Consider the following 24,058-nt stretch of genomic DNA (forward strand, 5'->3'; position numbering starts at 1 on the left):
TAGACTAAACCACTGATAGAATGAATGCAGATTCACAAATGAAGTGTTCTACAGATGCAACAAGACTGGCCACATATTCACCATCTGCATGTGTCAAAATAAAAATCCTTTCACTGCCAAGGAAAAACCAGAATGAAGCATATGAAGTTGCGTTGGTTAAAGAAATCAGCAGCAGTGAATATGCTAGAAAAATCTATAAACCACTGGAAATCAGTGGCTGCACAGTGAAATTCCTGTTGGATACTGTTGCAACTTGCTCACTAAGAAATCTTGATGCTTACATATTACTGTGTCACCAGAATAATTCAGTTCAGATTCAGCATTGAAACTATTCAATGCAGCCCTGAGTAACTCAAAGGGAAACGTGATGCAGTGGTCCTATACAATGGACAAACAAAATGTTTCCATTAATGATTGCCAACTCAAAAAACAGCCAATCTCTGTGGCACAAACTGTTGCAATGTCTTCAATTTAAATATTAGTGAAAAGACATTAGAGGCTGCAAACATGATGGATCAAAATAGCTTTAAAGAAGCAAATAAGAAAATATGCCAGGATCATGAATCTCTTTCCAACCCTAGCTTAGGCTCCCAGAAAACTTACAAAGTAGTTCCGAAACTGACGACAGGAGCCAAACCAAACTTTTCCAAGCACAGACCAGAACCATTTGCTATGACGGATGAAGTTAAAGAAGAAACAAAGACTGAGCAAAGAAGAAATCTGGATGCAAGTGAAGACCACTTAATGGACTACACCAATTGTTACTGTACCAATGTGAAATGGATCATTAAGAATCTGAGGTGACTTCAGAGTGATTGTAAATACACAACTGTAAATAGATCAGTATCACAAGTCCAAGGTCTGAGGTTCACTTTTAAAACATCATAAATGACAAATGTTTTACAAAACTAGATTTATCAGATGCATATCTCCAGCTGGGGCTGCACAAAGAATCTAAGATGACTACTGTCAATACTCCACTAGGACTGTTTGAATACCAGAGGATACCATTTGTCATAATAAGTGCTCTTGCAATATACCAGCAATTTGTGGAACAAATCACTAGATTCTATCTGCATGTCCTAGTTGCTTGGACAATATAACAGCAACTGCCACAAATATGAATGAGTAAATGAAGAATTTGAACATAATTTTCACATGACTGGAAGGAAGTGAGTTCAAATACAACAGAAATAAATAAAAATTCTTCAAAAACAAAGTAGAATACCGTGGCTACATTACTGACAAGTGCAACAATAAAAAAGCTGTTTCATCCACGGAACATCCAGGAACTAGAATCTTTCGTTGAAAACTGCAGTAAATTTATCAAGAGATTTGATGAAATCACTGAATCAACATCAAAAATACCCCCCCCCCCCCCAAGTTCAAATGGCACAAGCAAGAAGAAACATTGTTTTTGAAGCTCAAGAAGGGAATTATCGGGGAAACCAAACTGGTGCACTTTTATCCAATTCAAACTGTAGCATTAGCCACAGATGCATCTTCATACAGAATCAGAGCAGTGCTGTCTAACAACTATGCAGTGGGATCAGAAAGTCTCCTTCCCTTCCAGGACGTCAAATGAACATCAAGCTAGATATACAGACAGATTGAGAAAGAAGCATTATTCATAATTTATGGGGTCAAAAATTTCACCAACACTTTCATGTAAGAAGGTTGGAACTGATCACACATCACAAGCCTCTGGTTTCAATATTCCATCCAAAGAAATAACTGACACTAATAACTGTTCTGAGACTACAAAGATGGGCTATCACATTAACAGGATATAGGCCCACAGAAAAACACTGCAACACTGACACTTATCAAGGCTTCCTGTCGGTCCAGATGAAAAATTCGATATGTCTGAAGAATCAGGCTTGCAACTTGATGAAGATATTAACAACAGATCATTAATTTCTAGTTGAACACAGTAAAATTTGAGAAGCTACAAGCCAAGATGCAGCAACAAAAAAAGAGCGCGTTATGTGAAAAATGAATGGGCAGGCTACTTGCCTGAGGGCAAAAAAATTTTGCAGCCACATTTCAATAATAGGACTCCCATCAGCACCAGACAGAATTCACAAGGGTTATCACACGAAAAATGTTCAAGGAGAAAATTTTGAAGACAGTTCATGGAGGACACTGGGGTATCAACAGAATCTACATTTACATATATACTCTGCTAGCCACCAAGTGGTGGTGTGTTTGGGAGAGTGGGAGAAGGTACTATTCACACCAAAGTCATATCCCCCACTCCCCGTTCCACTCGCAGACCGCACAAGGGAAGAACGAAAGAACGACTGTCTCGACTGCCTGGATGCCTCGGTATGAGCTCTAATTTCCCTCATCTTCAAATGGTGATCATTGCGCGATTTGAAAGTTAGTTGGTGGTAATAATATATGCTCTAAATCCCAAAATCCGATCTTTGCCAAGGATGTAGTGAGCAGCCCCTTCTGTTTAGTGCCTCGTCTATTTGCAAGTGTGTCCCACTTCAAACTTTCTCTGAGATTCGTAACACACTCATGACGGCTAAATGTACCAGTCATGAGTCTTGCCACTCTTCTTTGAACCTTCTCAATCTCTCAAATCGGAACCAATTGGTAAGGGTCCCATACAGAAGAAAAATACTCTAAGACTGGATGAACTGGAGTATTTTAAGTAATTTCCTTTGTTGAAGGACTGCATCGCTTCAGAATTCTGCCAATAAACCGCAATCTAGATTTTGCCTTACCCGTTGCTTGTATAATCTGATCATTCCATTTGATATCTCGAATAGTCATAACCAGATACTTAAAAGATGTTACCGCTTCCAAAGACTGGGCATTTATTTTGCACTTTTACATAATGAGGATTTTCGCTTTGTTATACGCAATAGGTTACACTCACTAATATTGAGAGAACTGCCATTCATTACACCACACATTTATTTTCTGCAAATTCTCAATGATTTGTTCACAACTTTCGTCTGATACTGCTTACCTGTAGGCTTACCTGTAGACTACAGCATCATCAGCAAACAGCCTAATGCCACTGTCAATACCATCAACCGGATCGTTTATGTAAATCATAAGAAGCACAGGACCTAATACGCTGCCCTGGGACACACCTGATGTTACACTTGTTTCTGTTGAAGTCTCCCCATTCAGAATGACATACTGCTCTCTGTCTGTTAGAAAACTTTTATCCAACCACATATGTCATCAGATAGACTAAGTGTGCACTGTTTGGAGCAAGCGGCAGTGCGGAACGGAGTCAAATTCCTTTCGAAAGTCAAGGAATATGGCCTCAATTTGGGAGCCGGTATCTACCAGCCTGTTGTATATCATGCACAAAGAGGGCCAGCTGTGTTTCGCATGAGCGCTGTTTCCTAAAACTGTGCTGGTTTATGCAGATGAGCTTCTCTAAGTCTGGAAATGTCATTATGTCTGAAAACAAAATATGTTAAATGATTCTACAACAAATCTATGTCAGTGAAACTGGCCAGTAATGGTGTGCATTCGATTTTCTACTCTTATTATAGATTGCTATGACCTGAGCCTTCTTCCAGTCCCGTGGAACTTTCCAATGTTCCAATGATCCCTGAGAGATGATGGATACGAATGGTGCTATATTTGTATCATAGTCAACATATAACGTTACGAGGATATCATCTGGGCCAGATGCCTTCCTGGTGTCTAAGGATCTTAACCGTTTTACAATCCCAGATACACTAAACACTATGTCAGCCATCCTTGCGTTTGTTCAATAAATGAAAGGGGGAATTGTACTGCCATCCTCTACTGTAAATGAGTTTTTGAAAGCTAGGTTTAGAATTTTGGCCTTCTGTTTATCATCATCTGTTACATAATTCGTACTGTCAGGAAGAGAAGGTATTGAATTATTTATAGTGTTCATAGATTTTATGTATGACCAAAAGTTTTTGGGGTTATCTTTTGACTCTGCAGATAAAATATTGCTTTCAAATTTATTAAAAGAATTTCTCACTGACCTTTTGACAGCTACTTTCACTTCACATAATTTCTGTTTGTCAGCAGGGCAGTGACTACATATAAGACGACTGTGCAAAATTCTGTGCTTTCTCACAAACTTCCTAAAACTTCTGTTGAACCAAGGTGGATCCTTTCCCTCCCCTATATTTTTGCTAAGCACGTATTTCTCTAGTATGTGGTGGATAACACCTTTAAATTCCAACCAAAGATGCTCAATATCTGTGTCCCACAATGAATGCTTGGAGCTGACTGTGAAGATACATGAAACAAATGACAAGCTGGTGACCAAAAATGGACACAGAAGTTGAGAAATGGTTTCACAATGTGAATCTTGTCAAATAGCAATACCCAATCACAAAAAGGATATTCTAAATTAACCTTCACCATCCCCAAGCAACATAACCATGGGAAAGAATTCACACTGATTTTGCTTGACAATTTAGGAAAGCATACTGGATCATGTGTTGACACACAATCACAGTTCCTAAACATATTTGACACCAACCTCAAAACGGTGCTACAAGCACCATACAAGGATTCATCAAGACCATAGTTTTTGACAATGGTATCAATATAATTCACAAATGTCAGTGGCATGAATGGAATAGAACTCCTGACTACAACTTCATTTCATTCTGCTTCAAATGGTGCAGCACAAAGATTTGTCAATAAGTTTACAGAAGCTTCAAAGAAAGCTAACTGGGGAGAAGAGAACAAGCAAGGTGCTCTGCCAAAAATGCTGATTACTTACCACACGAACTGCCGAACTACTTCATGGTCATCAGCCAAGGAAATAGTCACTGATTCTTCCATCAAAAGAGGAAGTACAGCCAAAGACAGGTTCAAAGTTTTAGGTTGGTGATCAAGTATACGCCAAAAATTTCTTGAACAATTTGTGAAATCACCTTGGATCTTGTCAGTGTAATCAAACAGCTACGAGATACGCTGTACATTGGAAAACAACTTTTACCTTACCATTAAGGAAGAATTTCTGTTTTGACTTAAGGATTTGACAGAGCTGGAGGATGTTTTTCCATCTCTATACTCAGTGAATACTGAAAACATTTGTACAGGTATGCAACTTTAAGTAACTGACCTGTAGCACAACAGGGAAGATAAAGACAAATTTAAAAACAAGATATATGATCTAAATTTCTACAAGCATTTCCGTCAGGATCAGTTTCTTCATTTGCAGAAGGTGGCTGCAATTTAATATTAATGCTTGATTGCATGCACATCTTTAAACAAATGTTTCCAGCAATGAAGAACAATTAAATGCCTATGAGATATTGTCAGACCATAACCTGAACTGCACATTACATCTACAAAGCACATGAATGAATTAACCAATTTTAAACCCTTTTGCAAAAGGGAAAAAGAGCAAGAAGATTAAAGAGGGCACAATTTGTTCAAGAATTGTTACATGTATAATGCATGATTAAGCAAAATGAGAAATATGTACTCACTTTGTAGCAAAATTATGTGGTAGTATTAAGCTTCTAGTTTATTTGGTAAATTTATAGCAATGAAACCTCATTGAAACTGATATGCACGTTTTTTTGTGGCAAAATTAATTAGTCTCGAAACATGCGGTATCCACATCATCTCTTTTCAAGCCTCCCTACAGGTCCCCATTCCTTCCCTGCAGAAAAGTAAAGAAAATGTGCTCATTGCTTGTGGGCCTGTGCTTGCCACCTGCTTAGGGAGCCAAATGACTGAAGTCTGTCCTACATCCATATTATTTCTGTTCTGTGAATGTTGAAAGAATTTCTGCAAGTTAAAGTCTCCATCTGATTCTTCATTGCCTTTTTAGGAGTTTGAAATGTGATGGGCTTGACTATTTGTAATGCAAGTAATAAAATTTCAATTCTTATTGCCAACAGCCCTTCCTCCAGTGGTTGCTTACAATCTTCCCCAATGGACAATTCCTGTGAAACTGGGAGCAATCTGAAACAATGTGAGTGTAACACATAGCACTCTTTGCTGCTCTCTGTGAAATCCACTGCATTAAATATAAACTTTCTTTTGTTTTGCTATGCACTACACTCTTACTATTTTTGTTGCCAGACAACTTAAAGTTTCAGTTTTTCTGGAATTATCCATTAAATTGGTCAGACTAAGCCACTGCGTAGAGGACAGCACAGGTCATACCATGAATTTCTTGAGGTTATGACATACCAGTTAGTGTCGAAACAGTTTCCATTGCACAACATTGCTTTAATGATAAGATAAGATCAGCTGAGCTGTGCTTACTAGTGTATATTTTGACAATGCGTCAACAGCAAGAGCTTCTCTGTTGCATACGCATTCACCATGCCAACCTAACGCTGAATAAGAACAGTATCCCTTCTAATCGTAACAAAGTGAAAGGTACGTTTGAATGTCTAGATTGGTAAGTACGATGTCAGTTGGCATGCTTTGCAACTGGTCATGGCATGGCAACAGCTGTGCATGTTGAACTTCAGTTTTCCAAATGTTGGGACATTTAGCAGGCTTTACACCCAAAGACAACGTGCAGTCAGTGGCACAAGCCTTCGCAACGGAACAATTTTCTACAGCCACTTGCAATGGTTTATATTGAGTTCTGCACCCTGAAACCTATTCTACTGTCAAGAAGCTGAAAAGGAATCCATATGGCAGTGTGTCCACTAAAAATCAACAAAAAATGAATTTAGTGGCTTTAGAATCTGGGCTACTCATCCGAAAACAAATACAAGTGAACAAAGCTACATATATCTTTGCAGCATTATGAGGACAGCCCTTAAGCCTGTATCAATAACAGCAATTCGTCCACAGTACCTGTAGATTTACCATTTCCCAGAAACCTTGCAAATCTGACTCTGTCACTCTTACTGGCCCACTATTTTTTTCACATTCATCAATAAGCCCTCTGTACTGCGCAAGCTTTTCTTTGATGAGTAGCTTGGTTTGTCCAGTGGCAACATCCACCATATCATTAACCTCATTTGGTAAACTGGCCGACTGTTCTTGAGTAAATGACCATTTACTACACAAAGTCTCCAACTGTTCTATTACAGTGTCCAGTTCCTTCCTGAAACAATCAAGAGAGTGCTACAGCTGGAAGACATTCATCTGTAATTCAAAATATATTTACAGTTTTGATAATTTTACCTTTGACAAGAACTAATGAAATTGCTTTTGTGTAAACTTAACTGGCAAGCTACTCGAGTTCAGACAAATGGGAGAATTCTACGATTGACTACAGGTGGTGAGTTTAACTTTATGTGTGTTTTGTGTTACTGAAGTGTTCATCATAGTTGTGAAACTGTAGCTTGCCTTGCAGGTGGATAATCCAGTTGACCACATACTCAGAAATATTATAACTTCACGAGTTGCTCTGTTTACAATGAAGTTCCCAACCACCAACAATACCACTAATTTTAAAGTGGTTAATCTATAGGAAATACTGCAGCAGGAATTAGAAATGAACACGTAGTGTAAAGAAGCATCCAATTTCTGTATAAATTGCAATCAGGTAATTCCATGTCAAGCAAACCAATCTTAGACACTATCTCCAATTTGAAATTACTTACTTTTCTTGTTATTTCTTTTTTAAACATGATTCAAAATTACTCTGAATCTCATAAAAGGAAAATAGAAAATTAATGATGGATTTTTCCTTTATTTTTATATTGTATGATAGTGATTAATTATTTTCAGACTTTAGTGGCTAAAATAAGGAATTGAACAATGGAAAATCAGGGATGGAATAACAACATGAATGGATAGATTGCTGTTCACTGCACAAAGTCATTGAGTTGCAGATAGACACATTAAAAAACAGAGGACAGGGAGGAGGGGAGGTGGAAAGGGGGGTAGGTAACAGGGCACAGGAGGGGGAAAGGGTGGAAAGGGGGATAGGTAATAGGGGCACAGGAGGGGGAAAAGGTGGAAAGGGGGGATAACAGGATAATAGTGGGGGTGGAGAATATGCTGTAGTGCTGCCTACAAAAGTGTGTAGGGATGAGGCAAGTACAGTTTGGCGGACTTTTATGTGCAGCACCTGAAGGCTGTACTGACAGGGAACAAGATAGAGGCAAAACACGAGAAGGGGAAAAGAATATGCAGATGCTTTGAGGGGGAAGGGGCATGAAGGACAGGTGCTAGCTATAGTTGAGGGCAGGGAGATTACAAAAACAAAGGATATGTTGTAGAGAGAACTGGTGAGGAAAGAATCCAGTTGGCACAAGCTGTGAAGCAGTTATTAAAATCAAGCACATTTTGTTGTGTCAGCATGTATGGCAACTGGCTGACCCAGTTGTCTCTTCTTCACAGTTTGGTAGTTGCTGTTCAAGTGGGCAGAACTTGTCAGTGGTCATAGCCATACAGAATGCTGCAAAATGGTTGCAGTCAAATTGGAAGATCACGAAGATGCTTTCACAGGTGGCCCTTCTTTTAATGTGACACAGCTGGAGTAGGTGATAGGAGGGTGTATGGTAGGATATTTGTCATTGCTGGGCATGGCTAGAGTTAGTCAAAATCTTGGCGGAGAATGTGATTTAACTGCCCCCTCGGTGGTACTGGGGGATGGATGGATGGATGGAGATCCTTTGGACCTATCTGCAGGTATGTGAGGAATGAAAGGTGACCAGGGAACAAGGCACAATAAATGTGTTTCTGGACAAGCTGGTGAGAAAGTTTCTATGAAGGCCTCAGCAAGATCCTCAGTACATCTGGTGGTATTTCTATTTGCATTTCGACATTTTCTCCTGCTTTCTGAAGTTTAATCTTGCACATCCTCTTTTTAAAGTTCTCATTATGAGGACTTAACTTCAAAGTTGAGTATCCTACTTCTGGTAAGTAACACTTAAATGGCTTATAGATATTTTTGTAATTCTGTCATTTCTATACCATTCTGCTCAAAATGTTTATCAGTATCACATCACTGTACGACTTAAACATGGTTTCATGACAAGATGTACATAACTGCACAGGTGATAACTTTAATCAATCTTAAATACAGAGGTAGCCTGGGTTTCCTGTACAGTGACTGCTCCTGGTATTTGCTTAATAGGCTTTCATGTATTTTGTGTGGGTCACTGGTGACCCAAGTGAGCTAGAGACTATAGTATTATTTCTTTTACTCCTCCTCACAATCCCTGTCACACTCTTTCCACCTTTGCCTTGCTGCATACTTTTCCACTTGACTCATTTCATCCAATCCCTGGTCCCAGTTGGGTTCAGTGTGAAGACAATGTTGTTCTGTGTGCATTTGAAGTTGCACTGTATACGAGTGCAAGTTTGTGAGCTGATTCATTAGATGAAGTCTTAATTTATGAGCCTATCCACTTAACATCTCCACTATAAACTGATTGGATCACTTCACTCATTCACTACTTACATTCCACATAGTATATTCCAATATTCCTTTACCTCTAACAATTGTCACATTTTCGTAATTCTTATCTTCTCAGCTTCCTTACATTTGATGTCTCTGAATGAATATCATCATCTTTAACAGATTGTTTCATTCACTGTTATGTGCCAGTTATACCAATATCGGTACAACTACATGTGACAAGTGAAATTCACTTTTCCTTATTTCTTTAATATCATTCATAACTCAATATTCTACCTTATATGCTATTTGAATACACTACCTGAACTGTAGTAAAGGTTGAGTGTATTACAAAGCTGCCAAGTTTGGAGTGCTAACAAACACCACCATGTTCTGTCTCTTCTTCAGAAAGATAAATTATTTTATTTCTGTAAACAGCTCTAAACTATGAAGGTAATTTAGATTCACCCATGTAATTCTTTTTTCTGTCATGCATAATGCCAGTTTTGAAACCAACCTAACATATGTAAGTTTCCCTATAAATGCTATATTCATTTGTAAAGTTATGACACACTAAATGAAACAATTCAGACATTAATATAGTTTATTTATTTCACAAGTTATAAAGTCTTTACCTGTATTGTGAGACATCTGTTTTTTTATCAGAAGACACAGCCTCTGCAACTAGCGATTCTTTATTTGAGTCCGATGTATTATAATCTAGTTTCCTTTTACTCGACCCTGGATTTCCACATAGCTTTGTAGATGATGATGTCTCTTTTGTACTTCCTTTCCTACCACTTCTCTTTGTAATGCTGAGTGGTGTAGAGGCAGTTTCCTTTTGCTCACCTACACAAAAAAAGTTTTTGGCAATTTCTTTATGCCACCAATAGAAATGAAAATCACTGAAAGACTTTTTACAAAAAAAAAAGTTTAATTTATTTGTAAACATATTAGGAGTTTATAGTATTATGAACAGGGCAGATTGCTTCTCACTATATATATTATTGGTGGCATTGCAGTAGTAGACACTATGGTGATAATCTTTTCATATTTTTGTGCAACAGTAATGTAATAATGTTTGAATGACATTTCAACTCTTTGGCTGTACAACTTCCTTATTTTATATTACCATCATGATTTCAGGCTTCAGCCACTGACAAGTACAACAATGCTGCATATAATCAGACTTTGTTAAGTGAAGTCATTGTCAAGATTTACTGAACCAGATGTCCTGGCATGTAGACAAGTACAAAAACAACAAAATGTATGACAGACAAGTAGCAAACATGTTTACGTGCCATAAAATAACTGAGCCACAGCACAAACACTAATGCAATAGTTACATGTGCACGTGCATGTTACTATGCTGTGATGTACAACTCTAGAAGAGTGATTAACCCTACAGCTTCTGAACAACAAATGATACTCGCAATCAAAAGTTGTTATATAACAAGAAAATAGTAACATAAATTAACCAAATATAAATGTTAAAATCTTATATGTGGGTTTTATTTTTATTTTGCATGTGGTGAACTCTATCAAGGGGCAACATGTGTCTTCTGCACACAACGGTGATTACAGAAGTTCACGAGAGAGAAGACCTGCATAGATGCGGAATTAAGTAGTCCGTGGATCACCACCATCCCGACTTGGTTACCCACAATACGCTTTTATATCATTCCGCTTTTCACTGAGGTGTGTGTGTGTGTGTGTGTGTGTGTGTGTGTGTGTGTGTGTGTGTGTGTGTGTGTGTGTGAGAGAGAGAGAGAGAGAGAGAGAGAGAGAGAGAGAGAGAGAGAGAGAGAGAGAGAGAGAGAGAGAGAGAGAGAGAGAGAGAGATCATGTCGTTAAATATGATATAAAATTGTTAGTCTGCACCTTAAAATTTTTTTATAAAGAATATTGTGTTTCATGACATTTTGACCTGTTAAATCATGGCACATATTGTACAATCACGGCTATTTATGTATTTGACTTCTTGGTTTCAACGTTAATATTTTACGTAAATTAAGGACTTTACACCTTTGACTTCCCACGCCAGGTGGCAGTTACTGTGCTATAACAAATTTTGTTATATTTGATGCCATTTTATTAGTATATTTCTCTTTTCTACTAGTCCTGTAATTTGACACCTTATAATCTACCACTTGATTTTTATCCTTGCATGGTTTTTTTTTAAGTTGTTTTGAAAATAACACACCAGTGTATGTTGCAAGATGTGCATTTCCGCCCTTCCTTTTTGCTAAGCGTTTTTAATGTACAATTTTAAATTTTAAATATTCAATTAATGATTTCCAAGTGTGCATTTGGTATTTTGTGGTAATCTCTTGCCAAATAAAGTAATGTTAAGTCTTCATGTCACATGTTACATAGAGGGCATTCAAAGCCCCTGTCACACCGAGGTCTGCTGTGTAAGTGAATGTAAACAGCGGCTTCAGTTATTGTGACTGTTTCATAGCTTCTGTTACTGCTAGTAACTAGATACCAGTGCCTACAAGCTTTAATTTGTACGCTAAAGGTATGTTCTTACCAACAGTTTGTTCCTATTCAGGTGAATTTGCTGTCTATTGTTTCTTATTCACTGCTAGCTATGTGAAATGTTTAACTTCCAGCATGTAAGATGGTCATTATGAGATCGAAAATCGAGTTTGCTGTTAATAAATCATCAAAATTACAGCCAATGCTGACCTTCCTTTTCATTTTAGTTCCAAAGAGAGATTATATTAATAACCGATGCATATTTTAAGAGACAGAAATTGAACTTAAAAGAGATTAATAGTAATCTTCTTCTATACTGAGTGAATGAAGGCCATTTAATGTAGTTAATTCATGGAATGATTAGGAGAGTATATAATTTGTTAACTCTGAAACAGTATGGAAAGTTATTTATAGAAACATGGTGTGGCAAAGATATCAATTCCGGATTTTAAATTAATTATAACAGATTTGAAAAAGACACCCGAAAGAACAATAGTCACACTGAAGCAAAGCTGATAATACCTAGGGATCTGAAAAATACTGTTTTAGGATAAATGCAAACACAGACAAGTTCTGCCACAAAATTAAAAAATACCAAATTGCCTAATACACATTATTCCTTAGCGAATTGTACCCCAATTAACAATTTTATCATAAACAGTTTGAAGTAGCGATATTGTCTGCATATGAATATCGAGATCTTAATTTTTGGTTACTGGCATCGCACTTCATCAGGCAAAGCCATATTTAGAAGGATAATGTGTGTAAGAATAAGTTTGTAAAATGAAACATGTATGATCAGTACGACATATCAGTGCGTTCAATGCCCACGCCAACTATTGACAGTTGAATAGTATGTGTAAAATCAAAGTTGCAAACACAATTTGGTACTCAGCTGTGTGACCTACAGCATCTTAAAACAAAAATGTACACATCCCTCTGGTAGCTCAAGTTTGAAAGCTGGCATAACGGAGACACATTTAATGTGGAAGTTTCAGGTAGTGATTGTGTCAAATACTGGCACAGGTCAGGCCTGAAGTACCTCGTTTACAACACAGCTAATCTCAGAGAGCAACTGCCTGATAACCATTACTATATGCTTTGTGCCGTGCATTGTTCATTCATTCGCCATTTTCTTATTTTGAAATGGGTGAAAAGACTAATTCTGCTCTATCACAGGAGTTTAATTACGACACCCACAACACCAGAAGAGGTCAGCATTTTCTGTAACCACACCTCACTTCTGTTTTCCCAAAAATGAAGAACATGGGTGTAACCTGCTGCCTAAACCTCTGGCAGCAATAATTGTAGTTTGTTTACGCTGTCGGCCGATTGCCAGTTTGTAGCGTTCACATACTCCACTACAGCAATCAGAAAACAAAATGTAAACACATTTCGCCAGAATTCTTTGCCCAGTGTGCAGATGGAGGTATTTTATGTTTTACTTCCACGCTAAGTAAGTACTCTCTTGTTTCTTTATGAAGCACTGACAAGTCTGGGTCGCGTAAGTATGAATGTCCCAAAAAGGACGAAATTAATATTCTGAAGAGTTTGTAATTATCGAATTACATGGGAAAAGAAAAATGACAGTGAGAAACACCTTCCTTCAATCACAGACGCACTCAGTTCACTGGCAGAAAATGCTGCTGCTTCTTAACAGAAAATCAAAAGAAGAAAATACGCAAAGGCCATTTATGGGAAAAGAAACTACAGAAGTTTTTGCATAAACAAGCATTCCAGTCAAAACAGTCAGCTACAAAGTATTAGGCTTTTCCTTTAAGCACGTAGTGTGAACTTTTTCAACTCTTACAGCTAACCACAAAAAGTTGTGAAATTCAGCAAACACAGCCGAAAGAGTTTAGGGCCCTAAGTTTATCCACACACAAGGAGAGAAGTTATACAGCCACGCCCTCTATGTCCTATTTCTGGCACAATTAGAAAGATACAAAGAACTATTTTCTATGTCTATTTTGTATTATACTGTCTTAGAATAACTGTTTTCGGTGTGCTGACAGTGGAAATACAGCACTGATTGTGCTCTTATCTTAGGAAGTTCCAAGTGTATACTGGATTGCAAATAAACATGTGTAATCTCAAATGGTGTACAATTTAATGACTTAACACAGCAATATTTAAGGAGACATACCGTGTGATCAAAAAGTCAGAATAAATTTGAAAAATTAATAAACCACAGAATAATGCAGATGGATGGGTAAAAATTGACACACATGCTTGAAATGACATGGAGTTATATAAAAAGTATTGCTAGAAGCGTGAAAGATCTCTTGCACACGTCGTTTAGTGGTGATCATGTGCTCAGCTGCCATTTTCGTCATGCTTGGCCTCCCAGGTCCCCAGACCTCAGTCCGTGCGATTATCTTTGGAGTTACCTGAAGTTGCAAGTGTATCGTGATTGATTGACATCTCGCGGGATACTGACGGACAACATCCGATGCTAATGCCTCACCATAACTCCGAACATGCTTTACAGTGCTGTTCACAACATTATTCCTCTAATACAGCTATTGTTAATGAATGATGGTGGACACAGTGAGCATTTCCTATAAAGATCATCATCATCTCTGTCTTACTTTGTTATGCTAATTATTGCTATTCTGATCAGATGAAGCGCCATCTGTCTGACATTTTTTGAATGTTTGTATTTTTTTTGTTCTAATAAAATACAATGTCATTCAAAGCATGTGTGTCAATTTGCACCTCTCCATTTACATTATTCCGTGACTTATTCAGTTTTCAAATTTATACCAACTTTTTGATCACCTGGTACATTCCAAGCTCCCACAGAACATTAGCAATGGAAATGATAGACTTTGACACAAAATCTGGCCAGTAGCTGTCTGCTTCAGAGTGTACATCCACACTGCTTGCCACAAGGGACAAATAACGTGGTCAGTCTGATAATTCTGTTAAGTTCAGTTAAGCTGCAGCAGTTCCTGGCTGTTAGCAACTTCTACACCTATGGCTCAGCAGTAAACTGCTTACTGCCTGAATGAAACATCTGTTGGTCAAGACCATTCACACAAATTTTTATACCACCTTTCATCCAAATGCTGAAGTCATGAGTGTAATGGTAGAGGAGATACAGTGTATTTAACTTCCATACACACCAGTAATAACAGTTTTGTCAAATGACATTTTTGTAACAATTTTTTAGCGGATAGTCTGCATCTAAATGCCACATGTGCCAGAGTCCTCCAGGGCAATTTGTTTGCACCTGATGGAGACTGTTGCCACAATGCTGCACCGCCTTGCCCTCTGTCAAAAGCCCCAGCAACGATCATCACTCTGGATAGTATAAAAAGATTTACTATTGTTGAGTGATGCTCCAAATAAATATGTATAAGACTTTCATTTCAAGCCTTTTTTGTCAGAAATTAATATGTTTTCATCACACACAACAGTAACAGTGGTGCAAAGGTGTTTTCCTGTTTTCATTTGATCTGTTACAGAAAATGTATGCAATGAACTAAGTTAATATGTTACAGTGCAAGCTGTATGGCAATACAGGCAAACAACACTTTTTAAGGTCCACATCTGTTCTGAAGTAATATTTATGGTTTTCAGTTTAAATCAACAAAGGAAGGAGTCTGATAAAACTGGTGTCAGCAAATGTCTACATGCAGTACCTAATTGCTGTTCCAGAGATCTACAGAGGAACTATATGGAACTACTCATTAGTTTTTTACCCACGCATCAAACGGCATTTGAAAGACTGAGGTACTTCTATAACTTTCCATCACCATTTTAAGTTACATGTAAAAAGAATTTCACAACTACCATCAAAATGCTGACATATGTTGATGGGTATGGAAGCTACGAGAAACACAGGTAACTAATTACTCAATGCCATGGAGGAGTCAATTTGCAAATTATGTTCAATAGCACAGAAACTAAACTGTAAATGTGGGCACTGTGCAATTCTGTGTAATCAAATTTTAACTTCAGACATTTATACGTACAATGTATACTAGCAGGCCTGTTCACCGCTTTCATAATGTTGCAGCCTTATTTCATTTGTAAATGAAGGAAAGAATACAAATCTGTGTCACTTTAGAATGTTCCAAGCAAACCTTCTGTGTCTTGTTGCTTAGTATTTGTAAAGCAGACCACTATGTCTGCTCTCATGAGGTTCTGGATGAGGACTGCTGGAAGTCCTATGTATTAAACAATAGAAAATCTGGAATGTAACAAAATTATGGGATGGAAAGTTGCTACTCACCATGTAGCACATATGCCGAGTCGCATTTAGGCAAAACAAAGAGACTGTCACAAATAAATAAAGCTTTCAGCCATTAAGGTTTTCGTTAACACATACACACCACAGTCTCAGGCAACTGAAACCACACTGTGAGCAGCAATACCAGTGCATGAAGGGAGTGGTGAATGGGAAGGTGTAAGGAGGAGGCTGGGGTGGGGAGGGGGGGGGGGGGGACAGTGACATGCTACAGGTTAGGCAGAGGGCATGTGAAAGGTGGGGAGGGGGAAATAGCAGAAATGGAGAGAAATAAAAAGATTGAGTGTGATGGTGGATTGACAGCTGTGTAGTGCTCAGGCAAGGAGGGTTATGGGAGCATAGGAGGTATTGCAGGTTGAGTTCTCACATGCGCACTTCAGAAAAGCTGGTGTTGGTGGGAATGATCTTTATGGCGCAGGCTGTGAAGCCGTCATTGATATGGAGGATGTCATGTTTGGCAGTGTTTTAGGCAACAGGGTGGACCACTTGTTTCTTGGTGGCCTTTCATGTGGACAGACAGCTTGTTTATTGTCATACCCATATAGAATGCAGCACAATGGTTGCAGCCTAGCTTGTAGATCACATAACTGGTTTCACAGGCAGCCCTGCCTTCGATGGAATAGGTGACATTAGTTAACCAGATTGGAGTAGGTGGCCGTGAGAGGATGTACAGGACAGGTCTTGCATCTAGGTCTATTGCAGGGGTATGAGCCATGAGGTAAGGGGTTCGGAGCAAGGGTTGTGTAAGGATGGACGAGTATATTGTGTAGGTTCAGTGGATAGTGGAATACCACTGCGGGAGGGGTGAGAAGGATAGTTGGCAGGAAATTTCTCATTTCAGGACGTGACGGAAGGTCTTCAAAACCTCGGTGGAAAATGTAATTCAGTTGATCCAGTCCCAGGTGGTACCGAGTTAAGAGGACGATGCTCCTCTGCAGATGGACGGTAGAACTTTGGGAGGTGGTAGGAGACTGGAAACATAAGGTTCAGAAGATTTGTTTTTGTACAAGGTTGAGAGGATAATTATGGTCTGTGTAGGCTATAGCGAGACCCTCGGTATATTTCAAGTGGGACCACTCGTCACTGAAAATGCAATGACCACAGTTGGCTAGGCTGTAACAGAAGGGATTTCTTGGTATGGAATGGGTGGCAGCTGTCTAAGTGGAGGCATTGCTGGTGGTTAGTAGGTTTGATATGGACGTCCATATGAAACCTACTAACCACCAGCAATACCTCCACTTTTACAGCTGCCACCCGTTCCATACCAAGATATTCCTTCTGTGCAGCTTCGGCAACTGTGGTCGTTTCCACTTGCAAATATGAGTGGTCCTTCTTGAAATACACTGAAGGTCTCACTGAAGCCTTAACAGACCATAATTATCCTCCCAACCTTGTACAAAAACAAATCTTCATGGCTCAAACACCTGTAATAGACCTAGCTGCAATATCTGTCCCATACATCCTCTCACAACTACCAACTTCAGTCCGGTCACTAATATTACCTATCCCATCAAAGGCAGAGCTACCTGTGAAACCAGTCATGTGATCTACAAGCTAAGCTGCAACCACTGTGGTGCACTTTATGTGCGCATGACAACCAACAACCTGTCTGTCCACATGAATGGCCACCGACAAACCTTGGCCAAGAAACAAGTGGACCACCCTGTTGCAGAACATGCTGCCAAACAGGACATTCTTCATTTCAGTCACTGCTTCACAGCCTGTGACATATGGATCCTTCCCACCACCATCAGCTTTTCTGAATTGCTTATGTGCGAACTCTCTCTGCAATACCTCCTACGTTCCCGTAACTCTCCTGGCCTCAACCTCCATTAGTCACTGTCCTCACCCATCCAGATGTTCTGTTCCCATTCCAGCACTATACAGTCATCATTCCACCATCACACCCAGTCTTATTACTTCTCTCCTTTTCTGCTACTCTCTGTCTCCATTGCCCACTGTCTAAACGGTAGCATTTCATTGTCCGACACTCCCACCATACTATCCCTCCCCTCCCTGCCACAGCCTCCCCCTTAAACCCTCCTAGTCACTACTCCCATCAAGCAAGCTGCTTGCACTGTGGTTTCAGTTGCACAAGACTGGTCGTGGATGAAGGCCTTAATGGCCCAAATCTTTATTCATTTGTAACAGTCATTTTCTTGTGCTTATCTGCGACTCAGTAGTCTTATGAACTGTATTCGTAATCAAATGTCAGAAGTGAAACATGTTAGTTTATGTAGTTGTGTAAATAAAAATAAGAAGAAACCGTTATTTATCTATTGCCACAAGTCATTCAAACAGCAGTGGAACAGAATTATTAGTCTTACATTTACAACTGTAATACTATAGCCAGCAGCTGAGCCAATAGTAAACTGCAGTCTTAGTCTTCACATATTTTTAGCTACATGTAGCTATGGCAGAGTCCATACTGAATAGTTGATTAATCTGCAAATTGCAATATGAATATATCTGTAGTCACTGTGTTAACTCGGCAGAAATTGTTGCAGATTTCTGCCTGCTGACCAGCCTCCAGTAGTCGTCTTTCTTTATTGGGCTTTTCCTATAGCCGTGAACACAAGATACCAACATACATGTGATTTTTATGAATGGCAAAACTAACATTTCACTCCTTCAGATTCACTCGTCATGTGCACTGGTACTGAATAGCACTTGCCCGCGAAAGGCAAAGGTCCCGAGTTCGAGTCTCGGTCGGGCACACAGTTTTAATCTGCCAGGAAGTTTCAAAAACAGGAAAACTCTTTTAGTGAACAAATAATAATTATAGCATAACTCTTGTTATCTGAACACTGAACAGCCTGGATCACCAATTATCTGGATCAGTTTGAGGAAAAAGACATCTGTACTGTATGACTAAAGTTATTGGTATCATTCAGTAGTTATTACAGTATACAGAGTAGGTTTCTTTATTATATATTGTGCTGGTCAGTACACACTAATTTGTTGCTGTAGTTTGTGTCTTCTGTTTGTTTTGTGCACATGTTTTAATGCACTGTGCAGCGCGTGTTTTCTGAAAGGAAACACGCTGTCTTAGCACTGGCAGACAAAATAAAAGTCCTTGAACAATGAGACAAAAGTGTGAATGGTAAGCAATTAGCAGAGATATTTGGTGTGGGAATAGCGACAATTTCAGACAAAAGAAGTGAAATTTTGAATTAGTGCCTGTTCTTGAGAATGAAGATGGGTGTTCATCAGGGAAAGCAATGAAAACAGCAGAAAACAAATACCTTGCAGAGACCATATCCAGGTGGCTTTTGCAGCAGTGAGCATTGGAAATCCTCTTTCATGGTCGATTGATTGCAGGAAAGCAAACCTTTTAGCCAAGAAAAATCAACGATTTGTTTTCATTTAAAGCAAGCAATGACTGGATACAGAATTTCAAGGCAAGGCATTGTTTTTGCGAATTGGTTTTAAGCGGTGAAAAACTATCAGTAAACCTGAAAGCAACAGACAATTTTATTAAAAAATTCGAAATTGAAGCAGAATTTTATGACCATGAATTTTTATACAACACAGATGAGAGCGGTCTTATTTGGAAGACTTTGCCTGAAACAACTTTTGCTTCTAAAAGGTAAGTAGTGCTCCTGGCCAAAATGTTACTGAAGACCATGTTACAGTGCTGAACTGTACTAGCTCTGGGGGAAATCATAATATTACCCCTTCTATTGATAGGAAAATGAAAAAACCTCAGGCTTCCAGAAACATTAAGAACCTTCCCACCTTTTACAAAAACCAACCAAATGCCTACGTGATCGTTACTTTGTTTTGTGAATGGTGTGATTCAATTTTCAAATGTGACATAAAAAAATACCAAGACATCATAGGAAAAGAAGCCAGTAAGGTGATGTTAGTTCTGGACAATCCACCTACCCAGGATGTCTTCTTGACAGAAAATGGATGTCTCAAAACTCTCTTCCTGCTGCCGAGCACAAAAAGTCTGCAGCAGCCAACAGGCTAATTAGTTACCAAAACTTACAGTAGCATTAGAATTGTTGAAGATGCTTTTAATAGAGGATGGAAATGAGAGGGCATTTTGTCTCATCACCAAAAATTGAATTTAAGTTACTGCTCTTAGACGAGTAGAGGAAAATGGAATTTGGCGCAGACAGCTACATATAAAAGAGCTCCGAACAAATCTAAAGGCATTTCAACCGAAGATGAGGTACAGAAAGAGATCAAAAGAAGACCCATGAAAATGAAGAGGAAGGAAGACAAGTGGCAGAGGATGAACTACCACTCGAGTGCATAAGGAAGATCTTTGAGACTTCCTGGACCTTCCAACTGCAGTGCAGAGGACATAGGCAAGTGATTCTTCAGACCCTTGACTTCAAATGATTTCATCGTCACTGAGAATTTAAAGTGTGAGAGAAGAAACACATGCTCAAATCTGGTTCAGTGAGGTGTTTGTGTGTCTTGAGACAGTTCTAACATAGATGGAGCAGCAGAAGTATGACTATACAGCTACTCATCAAACATATGCGACACCTAGCTGCATGAAAAGGGTTAAGAAAGCAGAACAACTAACTATGACCAATATATTCAAGAACTGACAATGTATGTAGGTACAGTACAGTAGTGTACCATACTGCACGCAAACTTAACAACATTGTTTTGTAGTCATTAAATTAATATGGCAGCATACACGAATTTAGCTTTGAAGGAAATGACACATTTTCACATTTAGCCAATTACCCATTTGATTATCTGGATAAGGTCCAGTCCTGAGTCATCCTGGTACCTGGATCAGTAACTTCAGAAACAATGTAAGTTAATTTTTTTTCAAAAATCAGTTTTTATTCTTATCTGCTTCTCCTAGTCAAGTTCTGTCATTCTACGTAGAAAGTATAATATTCCAATGTTTTCCTGCAGCACAACAGAGTGCAACGGATCTGATTAATTTTAGAAAGTTTACATGTCCAGGACTACCACTGCTTTTATACTTCATGTTGGTACCATCGTTCACAATGCAGTGTGCTCTTTGGTTGTTATAAACTGTTTATTTCTTTGTGTTGCAAGTAAAGACAGTAAAATACTTTTATTCTTTATGTTACTATATGTTTCATAAATTGCATACGGCAAAAACAAGAGGAATCAGTTGAAAACTGTTAAAAATGCAGGTTGTTGTAGAAGTGAAATAATTAAACAGTGTTGTGTGGAGGGAAAAGAATATAAGGACAACAGTAGTAAAATTGCTGCAGCCTGACAAACTTGACCAAGATACAGCTGTAAAAAAGAATATTTCCATGATGTAGAAGAGGTACAAGAAAGCAAATCAGATGTAACAGTTTGAAAAACAAGGACAAGCAAGCCCTCTATTTGCAAGCATTAATAGTGTGTCAGCTTGGGCAGAGGAAACATCTTGTGAAAGGAAACAGTTTGTTGGAGTATAGCCTTAGCTTCACCTACCATATTATCACCAACGAACCAAGAAAGGAAGTGTGTCAGAAAGCTTCTCTTAGTCTACACGGTTGTAACTGAGATGGAAGAATTCGGCATAAAACGGAATACTTTTTTCTGGTAAATCTCCAAGAGATCAACATTAGGAGAAATGTTACCATAAACGTGAAATCTGTCGACACAAAAATGCATATCCACTATCATATTGAACCATTTCCAACAAAACAGTATCACTACTCCGGGAAAGAGTCATAGAAGGCTGCCTGTGAAAATCATGGTTGATCTTTCCAAAGTCAACCACCTATACATTAAATGGAATTATTAATACTTTCAAAATGTTTTACAGAATACTTTGATTTAAAATTTGGACAGCTGCAACTAGATACCGGTCGTACCTGCAAGATTCTTCACATTTCCTCAATGTGGCCAGAAAAGTAGCTGAAGCAGAATTACAGTACATAAGAGAAGAGCAAAACAGTTATACAATGCTCTGTAAAGATCAACACCTATGTGCAAAGAAGTGTATAATCTCTCGGTGTTCACCTTTGACTACATGCAAAATATTAAGTCTGACAGTTGCTACAATACAGGAGCTATTTTACTTACGTCAGTTGACACTTAATGTACTTGAAATTTACAACAAGAAGACTGAAGTTGATCATTTATACATGTATACTGTATGCCAAGTGAAGAAGGGCCAAATAAGGTAGCATCTTCCATTGCACACTGCATCAATAACGACCTGTCCAAGGATATTATGAACTCCTATGCTTATAGAGGACAAAGCAGGAACCACATGATTGTGCGAGCTCTCCTGGCACTTACAAACAACCAAACATTTTAAGACTATTGGGCTGGATGCAACAAGCCAATGGGTTCGTAGTTATTAGGTGTACCACCCAAGGGGGAGAACACTTCCAATCGCACTGTCTCCATGGAAGGCAAAGAAGTGGACGGTTCTCTGTTGCGGTAAGGAGCTCTACCTCAGCTTGTAGAGCACGTCCTCTCTGGAGAATAAACTGAAATCTCGATGGAGAAGTCCATATTAATGAACTTTACTCAAGTAACAAGTCTAGTGTTGAAATGATGTATCCACAGGGAAATGTGTGTTCTGCAGGTATGAGTGTCAGAAACAGTTACAAGTACTTTCAGTTTTTCCGATGAATTATTCACCTTGTTGGAGGAACTATTCTTCCATGATTCTTGCTCTTTAGATCTCTCCACAACATTGGAATCTTGTTCTGCTGTTCATGTTCGTGAAGTACATCTTTCTTGGGCATCCTCATAGCTTCTTTCATATATTTGTAAAGAACCTAACTTACATATCTCATTTTCCTCCTTCCTTTTTCTATCCTTACAATTCTGTCCACTTTTAAAACACATATTATTCTCTGTAAATCTACTCCTGAAAATGTTGAACTGTTATACTTTATTACTTTTAGTGCCCTCTGTTTTATTTCTATCTTTATCTTTTTATTATTTTTTCTCATTGGCACTAGGTTTTTTTCTTCCTTCATTCCAATTTATTTTTTCTTTTACAGTTTCTCTGATGCTATCTGCAATATTTTATTCATTTTTTTTCTAAATCTGGAACTATTAGAAAGTAATTTGTTAACGTGAACCAGTGTATCTTCACCACTCAATATGAGCTTGTTTCTTGCTTCATCATGTATATGGATTCTTCACTGTATATTTATATGTAGGCAAATGATACCCATGCTTTACTTATTTCCTATTTTATAATCATTATTGGGCTCCGATTTATTCACGAATTTTAACATGTCTTCCATACTCAATCCATCTAATTTTTTATACCAGTAAAATTCTATGTCCCAGTTCCCGTCAGTTTAAAATCAATGAAGGAGAGATATGCACATCTCTTCATTTGTCGTCTTAACAAGCAGCACACACTACACCAATTACTTCTCTACTTCCTCTTTTAAGCCCCAGTTTGTCTGGGGTAATGAACCAATCAATTTCTCCTGTTATCCATTTGTTTTTACTAAACCGTTAAGTATCTTAGAAGCTTGTAAGAATCGGTAACAACTTGTACATTGTAATGTCAACTGTCTTGACAGATTTTAATACAGTTCATATTCTTTTAAAGTTAAACATAAGGTAAAACATACTTTACATCACTTTGTGATATCGCCTTTCTCATAAGGTACCTACCATTTTACACCATCACAAAACAACTGTCAGAGCTCAAGATCTAACTGTGCAGTATTGTTAACATGAATAATTAAAATATGTCCAATGTGACAAAAATATTCACTTACTGCCTGGCATGGCTGAATTATACTGCATCTGAGAAACGGGGTGTGGGAGGCTAGATCCATCTTCACTGATCACGTTTCATTCATGCTCTTTTCAGCCAGCCAGTCTGACAATGAAAGCATGCACAGTCAGGTATAGGGATCAGAGAGTGCATTAAACAGCAGTGTACTTTGAGGTGTCAAGTATCCCACCCTAAAGCCAATAGTACAGCTGGGCCTCCAATCAGGTGATACCACCCTTGGAAAGTAGACAAGATTATTTTCCCATCCATTAAAATTGTGCAACAGATGTATGTAAGGTCCCATGCTTGTATACAGTGGTGCACGAGTTCGATAACC

At 38.4% G+C, this 24,058-nt stretch overlaps 1 protein-coding gene across 2 annotated transcripts in view; it reads right to left on the reverse strand.

The window, feature by feature from the left end:
• LOC126353910 (disks large-associated protein 5-like) overlaps positions 1 to 24,058 on the reverse strand; it is a 185,127-nt gene that overhangs the window by 93,003 nt on the left and 68,066 nt on the right. For both annotated transcript variants that reach the window (XM_050003140.1, XM_050003142.1), the window contains exons 4-5: positions 9,928 to 10,141; positions 6,793 to 7,045 (exon numbers count right to left, since the gene is read on the reverse strand). In XM_050003140.1, coding sequence (XP_049859097.1) covers positions 6,793 to 7,045; positions 9,928 to 10,141 — 467 coding nt within the window. The remainder of the gene's footprint in view (positions 1 to 6,792; positions 7,046 to 9,927; positions 10,142 to 24,058) is intronic.

This window comes from Schistocerca gregaria, chromosome 3, assembly GCF_023897955.1.
Source record: "Schistocerca gregaria isolate iqSchGreg1 chromosome 3, iqSchGreg1.2, whole genome shotgun sequence".
Lineage (NCBI taxonomy): Eukaryota > Metazoa > Arthropoda > Insecta > Orthoptera > Acrididae > Schistocerca > Schistocerca gregaria.